The 15,107-nt window shown below is 37.2% G+C and overlaps 1 protein-coding gene across 4 annotated transcripts in view; it reads left to right on the forward strand.

Moving 5' to 3' along the window:
• SNX14 (sorting nexin 14) overlaps positions 1-15,107 on the forward strand; it is a 95,369-nt gene that overhangs the window by 30,505 nt on the left and 49,757 nt on the right. For all 4 annotated transcript variants that reach the window (XM_011967618.1, XM_011967619.1, XM_011967622.1 and 1 more), the window contains 2 exons: positions 6,171-6,255; positions 14,049-14,205. In XM_011967618.1, the coding sequence (XP_011823008.1) occupies positions 6,171-6,255; positions 14,049-14,205 (242 nt within the window). The remainder of the gene's footprint in view (positions 1-6,170; positions 6,256-14,048; positions 14,206-15,107) is intronic.

The following is a 15,107-nucleotide window of genomic DNA, read 5'->3' on the forward strand; positions in this document are numbered from 1 at the left end:
ATTCACAATAGCAAAGACTTGGAACCAACCCAAATGTCCATCAATGATAGACTGGATTAAGAAAATGTGGCACATATACACCATGGAATACTGTGCAGCCATAAAAAAGGATGAGTTCGTGTCCTTTGTAGGGACATGGCTGCAGCTGGAAACCATCATTCTTAGCAAACTATCGCAAGAACAGAAAACCAAACACCACATGTTCTTACTCATAGGTGGGAACTGAAGAATGAGAACATTTGGACACAGGGTGGGGAACATCACACACCAGGGCCTGTCATGGGGTGGGGGGAGGGGGGAGGGATAGCATTAGGAGATATACCTAATGTAAATGATGAGTTAACAGGTGCAGCACACCAACATGTCACATGTATACATATGTAACAAACCTGCACGTTGTATACATGTACCCTAGAACTTAAGGTATAATTAATAATAAAGAAAAAAAAGTCATGTTCCAGTTAGATGAATTTATTGAGTAAATAGCAATGATTGTGGTCTACTTTAAAAAATATTTTTCTCAGCCAGGCGCGGTGGCTCATGCCTGTAATCCCAGCACTTTGGGAGGCCTAGGTGGGTGGACCACTCGAGGTCAGGAGTTCATGACCAGCCTGGCCAACATGGCGAAACTCCGTTTCTACTAAAAACACAAAAAATTAGCCAGGTATGGGGGCGGGCATCTCTAATACCAGCTACTCAGGAGGCTGAGGCAGGAGAATTGCTTTAACCTGGGAGGTGGAGGTTGTAGTGAGCCAAGATCGCGCCATTGCATTCCAGTCTGGGCAACAAGAGCGAAACTCTCTCTCAAACAAAATGAAACAAAATAAAACAAAACACACATTTTTCTTGAGCTGTATTTTGTGCATATTTGGATTGTTGCCTATATATATTTGTAGTATATTGTCTGTAGACACACACACTTTTCTACTGCTTTGTCAGTTCAGTATTGACACATTGAACATATTGACAATGTATTAATATACAATATCTCTGCCACTAGTAATAAAGATTAATCTTGTTAAATTATTCTATACCTATTTGAGAAATGAACAGTATAGTCAACTGCTAGAGAAAAGATGTGCAAAAAACATATAGTAGTTCGCAAAAAAAAGATACAAAATGGCCAGTAAACACTTGAAAGTATGTTGTCTCACAGCAAATAAATATGTTTTAATGAGATACTATTCTTTTACTTATCAGACTGGGAAAGGTAAAAAAGAGTGTTAATATCTAGTAATGGTGATGTATGGAAAACAAGCTCAAATTCAAATTGGTATAATTCTCACATTTGAGGGCGTAATCTTTATTAAGAGTTAAAAATATCTATACTCCAGGCCGTGCGCCGTGGCTCACGCCTGTAATACGAGGTGGCTGAGACGGGCGGATCACTGGAGGTTGGGAGTTTGAGATCAGCCAGGCCAACATGGTGAAACCTCATCTCTACTAAAAATACAAAGAAATTAGCCTGGTGTAATCGCGCGCACCTGTAATCCTAGCTACTTGGGAGGCTGAGGCAGGAGAATCACTTGAACCCAGGCGGCGGAGGTTGCACTGAGCCGAGATCGCACCACTGCACTCCAGCTTGGGCAACGGAACAAGACTCTGTCTCAAAAAAAAAACAAAAAAGTATGTTCAAAGATTTATTGCAGTATAATTTATAAGTAAAACTGAAAAGAAAAATTGATGTCTACTAAGATTGTTAGTTGAGTAAATATAATACATCCTAATTATAGAATTCTACACAACCATGAACAATCATTTTGTAGAATAATACTTTTTTTCCAAGGGAATATATTTATCTTAAATAGTCAAGTAAAGGGAATGCTTATATGCTGCTGGTGGGAATGCAAATGAGTTCAGCCACTGTGGAAAGCAGTTTGGAGATTTCTAAAAGAACTTAGAACAGAATCCAGAGGAATATAAATTGTAGACATGGAATCAACCTAGATACAACCTAGATACCCATCAGTAGTGGACTAGATAAAGAAAATGTGGTACATATACTCCATGGAATACTACGCAGCCATAAAAAGCAATGAAATCATGTTCCTTGCAGCAACATAGATGCAGCTGGTCCTAGGTGAATTAACACAGGAACATAAAATCAAATATTGCATGTTCTCATTTATAAGTAGGAGCTAAACATTGGGTACACATGGACATAAAGAAGGGAGCAATAGACGTGGTGACCTACTTGAGGGTGGAGAGTGGGAGGAGGATGAGGATCAAAATACTACTTATGGGTACTGCATTCATTACTTGGATGATGAAATAATTTGTACACCAAACCCCCATGACATGCAATTTACTCATGTAACGAGCCTACACATGTACTCCCTGAACCTAACATAAAAGTTAGAAAGAAAAAGGAAAAAAAAATACAAAAGAAAAAAGAAACAGTCAAGTGAACAGTCTGGAAACTTAGTATGTGTGGTATTTTTCCACTTTGAAAACAAAGTTCATATATTAAAGCTTATTAATCCATATATTAAGGACGTATACCTCATCACTGTTAACTCTTAAGTGTGGTGGTGGGCTGATGCTGATTTTTTTTTTCCATGCACTTCTTTATATTTGTCTTTTTCTATTGCACGTAGCTTTTATCACTTTTGAAAATAGTTGATAAACAGTAATCATGTTGTTTAACAGTCTTGGATAATTGACTCATAATATTTAAGTGGAATAAAAGAGTAAGAAATATCAATTGGTTGATGGCACACCATTTAAATTATACTTTGGAATAAGTAAAAATTGATTTATCAAAATTAATTTTGATTGCCATATTACAAGTAGCTAATAAACATTAGTTAATAGAACAATTCTGCTATGTTAACCTTTTCTATTTTTTTTTTTTTTTTTTTTTGAGACAGTTTCACTTTATTGCCCAGGCTGGAGTGCAGTGATGTGATCTCGGCTCACTGCAACCTCTGCCTCCCAGGCTCAAGTGATTCTCCTGCCTCAGCCTCCTGAGTTGCTGGGATTACAGGCATGTGCCACTACTGCCTTGCTAATTTTTTTTGTATTTTTAGTAGAGATGGGGTTTCACCATGTTGGCCAGGCTGGTCTCGAACGCCTGACCTCAAATGATTCACCCGCTTCAGCTTCCCAAAGTGCTGGGATTACAGATGTAAGCCACTGTGCGCAGCCTATTTTTTTTTTTTTTTTTTTTTTGGGAGTCTTGCTGTGTCACCCAGTCTGGAGTGCAATGGCACCATCTCGGCTCACTGCAATCTCCACCCTCCCAGGTTCAAGCAATTCTCCTGCCTCAGCCTCCAGAGTAGCTAGGATTACAGGTGCCCGCCACCACACCTGGCTAATTTTTGTATTTTTAGTAGAGACGAGAATTTCACCATGTTGGCCAGACTTGTCTCGAACTCCTGACTTCAAGTGATTCACCCGCCTCGGTCTCCCAAACTGCTGGGATTACAGGTGTGAGCCACTGTGCCAGGCCTATGTTAGGCTTTGGACTAGCTTAGTGGATTCTAAATTAATAGCACCTCATACTTGGAGTGTTTTATAGGTATAGATGTATGTATTTTGTTAATAGTTTTATTGAGATATAATTTACATACCATGTAATTCACCCATTTAAAGTATATGATTTGATAGTTTTTAGCATATTCAGTTGTACAACCATCCCCATAGTCAATTTTAGAACATTTTCATCACCCAGAAAGAGACCTTGTACCCTCTAGCCATAAACATCACCTCTTCTATCCCTTCATCCATAGCCAACCACAAATCTTCGTATATCTGTGGATTTGTATGTCTATTCTGAACATTTCATATACATGGAATCATACAATATGTGGCCTTTTGTGACTGGTTTCTTTTACTCAGCATAATGTTCTCAAGGTTTATCCATGTTATGTTGTAGTATGTATCAATATTTCACTCTTTTTATGGCTAATATTCCATTGTGTGATTGTACTACATTTTGTTTATCCATTCATCAGTTGATGGACCTTTGTATTGTTTCTACCTTTTGTCTGTTATGTACCTATTAGCATTTGTGTACAAGTGTTCTTTTTGTTGTTGGATATATATTTTCACTTATCTTGGGTATATACATAGGAGTACAATTGCTGGATCAAATGGTAACTCTGTGTCTAACAATTTGAGTAACTGCCAGACTATTTTCCAAAGTGGCTCCACCATTTACATTCCCATCAGCAGTATATGAGGATCTCAATTTCTCTACATCCTTGCCAGAACTAGTTATAATCTCACTCTTTTATTCTAACCATTCTAGTAGATGTGACATGATATTCCATGGTGGTTTTGAATTGCATATCCCTGATGCCAATAATGTTGAGAACTTTTATGTTTATTTGCCATTTGTCTGCCTCTGAAGAAATGTCCGTTCAGATTCCTTACCTGCATAACTGGGTTATTTTTTTATGACTGAGTTGTAAAAGTTATTTATGTGGATACATGTCCTTTATCAGATAAATGACTCACAAAATATTTTCTTTGATTTTCTGAATTATATGATGGCTCCTATTTTATCTGCATCACTATCCTGGAAGATAAATGAGTCATTATTATATTCATTTTATAGAAAGGTATTAACTTTGTTAAAGTGTTAGCAGATGTTAGCAGATGTTAAAGGGCAAAAGATTAGGCCTTGGTCATCTTATACCTTGTACAATGTTCTGTTCATGATTCTGTTGCCTGCATAATGTAAATTGGAAGTTTGGGAATAATGAAAACAAAGAATCATTTAGGGTCTACAATTTTTTAAAAATCAAAGTTTAGTGACAGACCCATTATTTTACCATTTTAATTCTGACCTGAATTCCCTAAAGTGGAACTTACAAATAAAAATCTTACTGAGTATTCTCAGAAGACAAGATTTTACAAAATGTTTGAAAACTATAACATCTTGTTTATTTGATAAATATGAGAGTAATTTATAAGCGAGTACCAAGTGGCCAAGGGCAAATGAAGAGTGATGTTATTTTTGACAAGGTGTAATACTAGCAAGAATATCCCTTCTTACTGAATGTGTTTGATCTGGGTTTTATCAGCAAATCATTAAAATTTGAGGGTTTATGATCCATCATACTTACTAGATTAATCACCCTGGGATTTTGTTCCCTTCTTTAATATGGAGTTTAAAAAGAATTGAAAAATTAACACTATTGTGATGGAATTTTCTCATGCCTTTGATAAAGGAAATATATAATGTATTAAGTTTTATGGTGGAATACAGGCCTATTGAAGTCCAATAAATATGCTTTTTGTTGATTTATTTATAATTTATTTTTAGTTATTGTTTTTCCTGTTTTCCGTGTGTGCATATAAGCCCTCAGCCCTCCCTCACTAACCTATCATGATCACTGCAACTTCTAGCCTTTAGGTTGAAAAGTCTTGATGGGGAATGATGAAACTTAATTTTATTCTAAAATAGGATGTTTCCATATATCTTGAAGCCAGGATTCCTGCTGGGCATGGTGACTAATGCCTTTAATCCCAGCACTTTGGGAGGCTGTTGGGAGGCTGAGGTGGATGGATTAGTTGAGTCCAGGAGTCGGAGACCAGCCTGGGCAACATGGCGAAACCCCGTCCCTACTAAAAAATACAAAAAATTAGCTGGGCATGGTGGCATGCGCCTGTATTCCCAGCTACCCCGGAGGCTGAGGTGGGAGAATCACCTGAGCCTGGGAGACTAGACTGCAGTGAGATGGTGCCACTGCTCTCCAGCATGGGCAGCCGGTGTGAGACCCTGTCTCAAAAAAACAACAAAAACCCAAAAAACAAACCAGGATTTATCTTGTAAGCTGAATGAGAAAGTTCATTTTCAAGTAATTTCTTACTAATCACAAATTTACAACATCAAAGGAATAATAAGTTACTTAAGTTACTGGAGTTTTCCTTGAACGCATTTAATACGAAGAACACGTAAAGAAGCTAGGAATAAAGATACTATTTTGTGGGAAAGATTTAGTATTTAAGGTATACATATTAAGATTAATTTTCAGTACTGTGGGTAAAAAAAATTATCTAATGTTACAGTTTAGTATGATGCAGGAATATAAAGTGTTATTTTTGAAAGATTCTGAATACTTCTAATTTTTAAGATATATTCCAATATCATAATTGTAGTGTACTTGCCATTGTAACTTAGTGATAATTATTTTAAAAGTTTTAATGTTGAATTTTTCTAGGTGGATATTCCGTCTATTATAACCAAGAAACTATTAAAAGCAGCAATGAAGCATATAGAAGTGATAGTTAAAGCCAGACAGAAAGGTAATACAGTTTTCTACTATAGTTTGAGTGATTTTGTTTTTATACACCAATTTTCACCTGAAATATCTAAATATGAGTACTGATTCATTAACTTATATTTTCACAGTTGATGTGAGAGTATTCTTTTAAACTGAAATCTCTTTCAGTAGTTTGTTAATACTGTGTGAAAACTTGAGAACCTTTAAAAATTAAAATAAAAGTTAACTTTACCGCTGACACTCGTAGTCAGTTTTGAATGGTAATCTGTTTCTCTGAAGTAGCTTTCATTTCTCTTCACCCTTTCTCCTTAATGATTTTGATGGTTTTGATCTATTCTAGCCCATCCTTTTTATTGCTACTAGGTTACTTTTATGATATGACAAGTCTCATATTGTCTTTCTGCTAAAAAAAATTCAGTGACTGTCATAGCATCTAAACTGTGTATTTAAATCCTTTTCTGTCTAGTCAGATATTAGATCTAGTCTTGTCTTTCACTATATTATGCTTTAGCCATGATGACCTGTTTGCTGCTTCTCATGTATGTTCTGTCCTTTTTACTATCATGATTTGCACATAGCGTATGTTCATTAAATGTTTTCCCTTCCTTCTTTCCTTTCCTCCTTTCCTTACCATATCCTGCAAGATTTTTTTCTGAGTGAATGAGTGGAATCCTCATTTGAGACTTTTCACGCTCTAAGATCAAGCTCTAAAATGTTTCTTTTTAACAAAACTACTTCTATGCACTATACTTAGTTCGTGAAACTGAGATTTTCCTTGTATTTGCATTTGGTATTCTTTTTTGTCAATAGTTTCTGAAGTATCTTCTGCAGAATACCACTCTACACACATGACCATATGACCAGAAGAGGTTTCATGGTCATATTTTTTGTTAATTACTATTGTATTCCCCTTGTAGAAATTCCCATAGGTAGGAGCACACCAAAAGCTTTGGGTAGTCCCGCAGCAGTGAAATAGCTTTAACTTTAACATAGCACGTTCCAAATTCATTTGAGCCTGGAACCACTTTTCTCCCCCACATAGTATCAATTATTTTAATCAAAAAACATTTTGGGCAATTATGCTATAGGTAGATTTGAAGTTAAATGAAATTATTAGTTTATTTGCCCTTTGATATGAGTATTTCCTCAGATATCAGAATTGTTTTAAATTATATATTTAAACATTATTCTGTGTTCATCTTATAACAAGTAAAAATAATTTTACCTTCAACATAGTTTAAAAAAAAGATGAGGCTGGGTGTGGTGGGCTCATGCCTGTAATCCCAGCACTTTAGGAGACTAAGGTGGGCAGCTCACTTGAGATCAGACAGAGTTCAAGACCAGCCTGGCCAACATGGTGAAACCCATGTCTACTAAAAATACAAAAATTAACCAGGTGTGGCGGTGCTACACAGGAGGCTGAGGCAGGAGAATGGCTTGAACCCAGGAGGCGGAGGTTGTGGTAGGCAGAGATTGTGCCATTGCACTCCAGCCTGGTAGATAGAGCGAGACTCTATCTTAAAAAAAAAAAAAAAAAAAAGAATGTGAAAGAGTTTGAGTACACATAACTTTCTTTTTCTTTTTAAATTGAAAAAAATTTTTCTTTTAGAGATGAGGTCTTACTATGTTGCTCAGGCTGGTCTCAACCTCTTGGGCACAAGCAGTCTGCCTGCCTCGGCCTCCCAAAGTGCTGAGATTCCAGGTGCGAGCCACTGTGCCTGGCCAAGTACATATAACTTAATTGTCGTGTTGTAAAGGCTACTTTACTGTCAGAAGAATGTATAGGAAAAGTATTTTTCTTTAAATCAGTAGATACTATGTTTTAGAGCAATTTTACATTTACAGAAGAATTATTGAGCAGAAAGTACAGTGAGTTCTCATATACTCTCACTTTTTCCTAGCATTGACATCTTACATTACTTAATACATTTATTATAATCAGTGTACCAATATTGATACATCATTATTAACTAAAGTCTGTAGTTTAGGTTTTTGGTGTTTTTTGTTTGTTTGTTTGTTTGTTTGTTTTTGAGACAGAGTTTTGCTCTAGTTGCCCAGTCTGGAGTCCCATGGCACGATCTCGGCTCACTGCAACCTCCGCTTCCTGGGTTCAAGTGAGTCTCCTGCCTCAGCCTCCCAAGTAGCTGGGATTACAGGCCTGCACCACCACGCTTGGCTAATTTTGTTATTTTTAGTAGAGACGAAGTTTCACCATGTTGACCAGGCTGGTCTCGAACTCCTGACCTCAGCTGATCCACCCGCCTTGGCCTCCCAAAATGCTGAGATTACAGGCATGAGTACCATGCCTGGCCGCATTAGGTTTTACTCTTTACGTTATGCATTCTATGGATTTTGACAAATGTATAATCATGTATTCATCATTACAGTAGCATACTGAATAGTTTCCCTGCCCTAAAAATCCCCTGTGCTTTCTCTGTTCATCCTTCTTTCCTCTGAGAATCCCTGGCAACCACTGATATTTTTACTGTCTCTACAGTTTTGACGTTTCCAGAATGTTATATAGTTGGAATCATACAATATGTTTCAGATGGATTTCTTTCAGTTAGCAATATACATTTAACCTTTATCTTTTCATGGCTCGATAACCCATTTATTTTTACTACTCAACTATATTCCATTGTATGGATATACCACACTTCGTTTATCCATTCACCAGTTGAAGGGCATCTTGGTCCAATTTTTGGCAATTATAAATAATGCCGTTATAAGCATTTGTAGGTTTTTGTATGGAACAATTATTTTTAATACAGTTTTAATTTTGTTCTAAAGACAAAGACCAGAAGCCTCTCAGACTATGAGTAAATGGGGTCATCTTTAAACTTTTAGTAGAATTGATGAGTTCAGTAAAATCCCCAAATTAGTTTGTCTCTATGAGAGTGACGTTATATATATATGTCACATTGGTAATCCCAGCACTTTGGAAGGCTGAAGCTGAAGGATCACTTGAGCCCAGGAGTTTGAGACAAGCCTGGGCAACATAGTGAGACCCTGTCTCTACAAAAAAATAAAAAAATTAGCTGAGTGTGGTGGCATGTGCCTGTAAGTCCTAGCTACTTGGGAAACTGAAGCAGGAGGATTTCTAGAGCCCAGGAGTTTGAGACTGCAGTGAGCTGTGATCACCCAATTACACTCCAGCCTGGGCAACAGAGCAAGACCCTGTCTGAAAAAAAGAAGAAAAAAAAAGGAGAGTGATACATAATATAAACTAATTTGACTAAAATTTATCATTGAATTTTTGTGAGAGGAGTTGCTAATTTACTACTATGCAAAAAATCATCCTCAATTATAAAGTCACCCTAAAATGTTAGATTGGATTCATTAATAACACTGTAATCATCATAATTAATGAAGTCCATAGAAGTAAAGGCTCAGAGAATTAGGAGGGCCCTTGTTTTATCCCAAGATCCCAGTGTTCTAAAAGGTTTTCAAATTTTTGATTTTTCATTTCTTTTAATGTATAAATTTGTTTTCTGAGTTCTTTGGCTCTACATGTGAGCATAATTCAGGAAGTAAAGTTTCATTTCTTCATCCATAGTTGTCTTCTCTGTCTTGGCATTCTCTGCTCAATCTTCTTCTTGAGAATAGGCATTATATAGAATTTGTCTATGTAAGTACTTCCATGGCTCTTAGAAATGTTGAATATATATATATGTGTGTGTGTATATACACATATATGTATGTATGCAATATATGAATATATGTGTATATTCAACATTTATATACATATATATATAATGTAAATTGGATAATGATTGTGTGGGACTTTACTCCAGACTTTCAACCTGAAGATACCTCTTTATCATGGATTTTGTGGACCTTTCCTTTTGTGGTCTGAAAACTGCCAACTGATTAGGCATTAAATATACTGGTGATCAGTGGAAATTAATCCGTGCTTTGTATTCTAGCATCTCTGTTTTGCTTATATTCCCAGTTACGGTGTTTTCCCCCACTTTAAAATATTTTGCCTGATTCCTTTAATTTCTTATCACCTAGGATTATAAAAGTCCCTTATGTCTGACCATAGTAGATTCCAATCTGGTGATTTAATTTATATATTATGTATGAATGCTTAATCACACTAAATATTATAATTACTTACCTATATTATATTATGACTTTTCAGTGTTAATAACTGTTTACTGATACAGATTCTTTTTTGTTTTTTGAGAAGGAGTCTTGCTCTGTTGCCCAGGCTGGGGTGCAGTGGCGCAATCTCGGCTCACTGCAAGCTCTGCCTCCAGGGTTCACGCCATTCTCCTGCCTCACCCTCCTGAGTAGCTGGGACTACAGGTGCCTGCCATCAAACTCGGCTAATTTTTTCTGTATTTTTTTAGCAGAGATGGGGTTTCATCATGTTAGCCAGGATGGTCTCGATCTCCTGACCTTGTGATCTGCCCACCTCGGCTTCCCAAAGTGCTGGGATTACAGACGTGGCCACCATGCCCGGCCTGATACAGATTCTAAAGCTCAAAGGGATTGTTTCATTTGTTTAAAATCTTATCAGTAAAGAAGTAGAACTGGGACTTAGCACAGCTTACTGTGCTAAGATACTGTGCAGAGAGTTCTGACTTTTATGTTCATGATATAAATTTCTAAAAGACCCATGCCCCAAATTCTAGTGAAAAACAGCTTGGCAAATAATTTAAAATGCATTTCTTATAAAAACTATGTCCTTTGCTAATCCCGCTTTAGACCCACAAGTCCAGATAGCCTTGATTTACCTTTTTAGTACTGTTGCCAAGCTGAACTCGGGTCTGCTTTCCCAGTGTGCAGAAAAAAAGCAAGCACTGACACTGGGATTTTCAGCAAGGGAACGTGAGGCATTTATTGCTAACAAGGAGAACAAGGAGCTACTGCTTACGACCTGAATTCCCCAGTGGCATACAAGCAAGGGTTTTTAGACTTGGGGTAAATTTCAAGAAGCAAAAGTTACATGTAAAATTGTAAGTCAGTACATGAAGGGTTATACATGGGTTGACTCAGAAAGCTGGGATATCTTGAAGCGGGGGCTTACAAGTTATAGGTGGATTCAGAGAGTCTGGTTTGCAGTTGGTTAAGAAAGCAAGGCTTTGTCTAAAAACCTGGGGTTAGCAGAAAGGAATGTTAAGGCTTGATCTGTGGGTGTAACTCTCTCCAGGCCCCTCAGGAAGAAATTTAGAACAAAGAACAGTGGTTAGAGTTCAGTCCTCAGTTCCCCCTTGTCTGAGGTCTCCATGACAGTGGTTGACATGTTCTATCTAGTGGGGGTCCAGGTTTCTGAAAAATAATTCAAGGACATATGTTACAATTTTATCTTTAGTTTCTGTAGGGAACCAAACATCTCGGGACTCTGGCTTACTTGGGTGGCTGTTGTTTATGTTATTATTTTCTTGTTTAGCAAGTTATTCACTCACTTTCCTAATTGCTGGTTGTAGGGCTAGCTTAGGTGCCTGCAATTTCCCTTGCGACTCAAAAGTTTTTTCTTTATTTTTATGCTGAGGGTCCTGGCAGGCCCCTAAGAAGGATTGCTGCTCCATCTCAGTACTCACACTATTGGAATGCATATAATGCCTTTTTTTGTGTGTATGAATATGCTTGCATTCTATTTCAATAAACACAGAAGGAAATAGTTCTAAAATAAATGCCATTGAATTAGGGTTAAGATTCCCAACACAGACTCCATGATTTGAAAAAACTGCACCAAGTACAGAAAGGGAAAAGCATCACTTGCCTTTCCACTTAGTCTTTTGAGGTCTATAGAAGGAACAATACTATTAATTTTACATTTGAAAATACTAGTTATTGCCAGGTCTAAAAAAAAAACTTTGCTAACATAACTTTTATTATCAGTTAGTATTTATTAAGAAATCTAGCCTTTCATGGGTTTCTACTTTAAATAGTATTATATTTCCTATGTCCTCTGCTCTGGGCAGAAGATCCAGAACTTAACCAATGAAGCCAGATTCTATTGTGAACACAAGTTCTCTGAAAAGGGATTTGAGAGTAAAGAGACTTCGTTTCAGGGAGCAGTGTGCAAACCAGGGAAACATAGCCTTCTTCTGAAACAAAGCTGCATTCCAGAGGACAAAGAGTTCTGGTTTTATAGCAAGAGTGCCTTCCCAGGTTCCCAATCAGGCCTCTTTATGCAGATGAAGGATTATAATCTGATTGGTCAGTGCGGCTGAGTTCTGATTGGTTGATACTGCTGAATCCTGATTGGCTGGGACAGGTGAGCATACATTGGTTGGTTCAGGGGAGCCCTGATTGGTTGGTTTCCAGGTCCAAAACCAGAAATTTGACAGATGTTTCTTTGAAATCGCTTCTAGAGGGAGGGGATTTCCAGCCACAGTTCATCTTGGCTCCCAACCACAGGAACTGGTTTTGCTTGATTGTAGAAAGGGAGGTCATATGAAAAAGTTTCATAGCATCTTTCTGAGAACACAGAGTATATAACTGCTTCCTCACCAGCTATAGTGGCCTGGATCTATTTTAAATTTGAGTTTCTCAGCTAGGGGGATTCCATTTTGTCTGAGGGCTGAGGGTGTGTTTTGATACTCTAAATGCTTTAAAAGGTTACTTGGATGTGAAAGCAGATGCAATTGAAGACTTTTGAGGCCAGGTGCAGTGGCTCATGCCTGTAATCCCAGCACTTTGGGAGGCCGAGGTGGGTGAATCACCTGGAGTCAGGAGTTCCAGACCAGCATGGTCAACATGGTGAAACCCCGTCTCTACAAAATATATAAAAATTAGCTGGACGTGGTGGTGGGTGCTTGTAATCCCAGTTACTAGGGAGGCTGAGGCAGAATTGCTTGAACCTGGGAGGTGGAGGTTGCAGTGAATCGAGATCATGCCATTGCACTCCAGCCTGGGGGTAAGAGCGAAACTCTGCCTCAAAAAAAAAAAAAAAAAGAAAAATTGAGACCTATAATCCCAGCAGTTTGGGAGGCTGGAGTGAGCAGATTGCTTCAGTTCAGAAGTTTGAGACCAGCCTGGGCAACATGACAAAACCCCATCTCTACAAAAAATACAAAAATTAGCTGGGCACAGGAATGCCCGCCTGTGGGCCCAGCTACTCTGGAGGCTCAAGTGGGAGGATCGCTTGAGCCGAAGAGTCGAGACTACAGTGAGCCGAGATCACACCACTACATACCTCCAGCCTGGGTGATGGAGCGAGACCTTGTCTCAAAATAATAAAGATAATAATTTTGAGTAGGATAGTTTTTGCTTTTGGAGAGGATAAAGAAGATAGAGCATTTGGCAATAAAAGCCTTATGTGTGCTAGAAATTGTAAAAGTTGTTTTCTCTAATTTTTTCCACTTAATCATTTGCTATTATTTTATATAACTTGTAGAGACATAAGTTTAAATTTTTGTTTGCAAGAGGGTCCATTTATCAATTTATTGCAAAATAAACAGACTTCTAATAAAGTGCACATTGAAAAGAGGTTAGGAAAGGAATGACTTGGTTACATATTTTTTTTGGAAACATTTCCATTTACTGCAGCCTTGTAATCTCCGCCTCCTGGATTTAAGCAATTCTCCTGCCTCAGCCTCTTGAGTAGCTGGGACTACAGTCTTGTGCCCCCATGCCTGGCTAATTTTTGTATTTTTTGTAGAGACGGAATTGCGCCATGTTGGCAAGGCTGGTCTCGAACTTCTGGTCTCAAGCGGTTTGCCTGCCTCGGCCTCCCAAAGTGCTGGGATTACAGGCATGAGTCACCACGCCCAGCCCATGCTTTTCTATTTGTTAGTGGAAATGACCGAAATTATTTAATATCACTTAACTTGTTTCAATATTTATCTTTGATCTCTATAGTGAAAAATACAGAGTTTTTACAGCAAGCTGCTTTAGAAGAATATGGTCCAGAGCTTCATGTTGCTTTGAGAAGTCGAAGAGATGAATTACACTATTTAAGAAAACTTACTGAACTGCTTTTTCCTTATATTTTGCCTCCTAAAGCAACAGACTGCAGGTATAAAAAGACTAGACAATATAGTATTTGCGTAACATGCCATATGTATATTGCTATTTTTGATTATGATAGGAGTACACTAAAATTTGAGGTTAGCCTATGAATAGCTTTTCATTTGAAAAAATTTATTAAAGTATTAATATATAATTTATTAATTATGGTCTTAAAATGCCAATTTAAGTGCTATTTGTGGTGTGTTGTGTAGCTTAGAATTTTTCTTTAAAACTGATCTTGGACATAAAATATAAATATGAATAAAATTTTTTTATATCATTATATTTTATTTCATTGGTGTTCCCCTTTAAAGACATGCACATTATAACTGTAACAGGCAAAAACACTTAAACAAACTGTATAGATGAGTTTATGTTTCAAGGTATCCAACTGGGAAAAAGAATTGGAGGTCATTTAGTCTGTTCTTCATTTTTCTGGCTGGAGCATGTTTAGATTATTCCGTAAGTTGCCTTGTTACTCTTACCCTAATAACCGTTAGAGGAGTAATCATGCCTTATTTTTAGTAATATTTAAAGTGATATACTTTAAATACTACTTTTTGTTTAAAATTTTTATGTGATTAAAATTATTTTAGTATTTTGAACTGCATGATTTTTATACTAGACTAGTTTATAATAGTAAATATGATTATAAATATATTAATAATATTAAATATTAATTTAAATATGTATTAAACATTTAAGTACTCTTAGGTAGGAAGTATTTTCTTTTTATTTTTTTTTTTTGAGATGCAGTCTTGCTGTGTCACCCAGACTGGAGTTCAGTGGTGTGATCTCAGCTCACTGCAACCTCCACCTCCCAGATTCAAGTGATTCTCCTGCCTCAGCCTCCCCATTAGCTGGGATTACAAGCGTGCACTACCACGCCCAACTAATTTTTGTATTTTT

The sequence above is a fragment of the Mandrillus leucophaeus genome, unplaced genomic scaffold, assembly GCF_000951045.1.
Source record: "Mandrillus leucophaeus isolate KB7577 unplaced genomic scaffold, Mleu.le_1.0 Scaffold804, whole genome shotgun sequence".
Lineage (NCBI taxonomy): Eukaryota > Metazoa > Chordata > Mammalia > Primates > Cercopithecidae > Mandrillus > Mandrillus leucophaeus.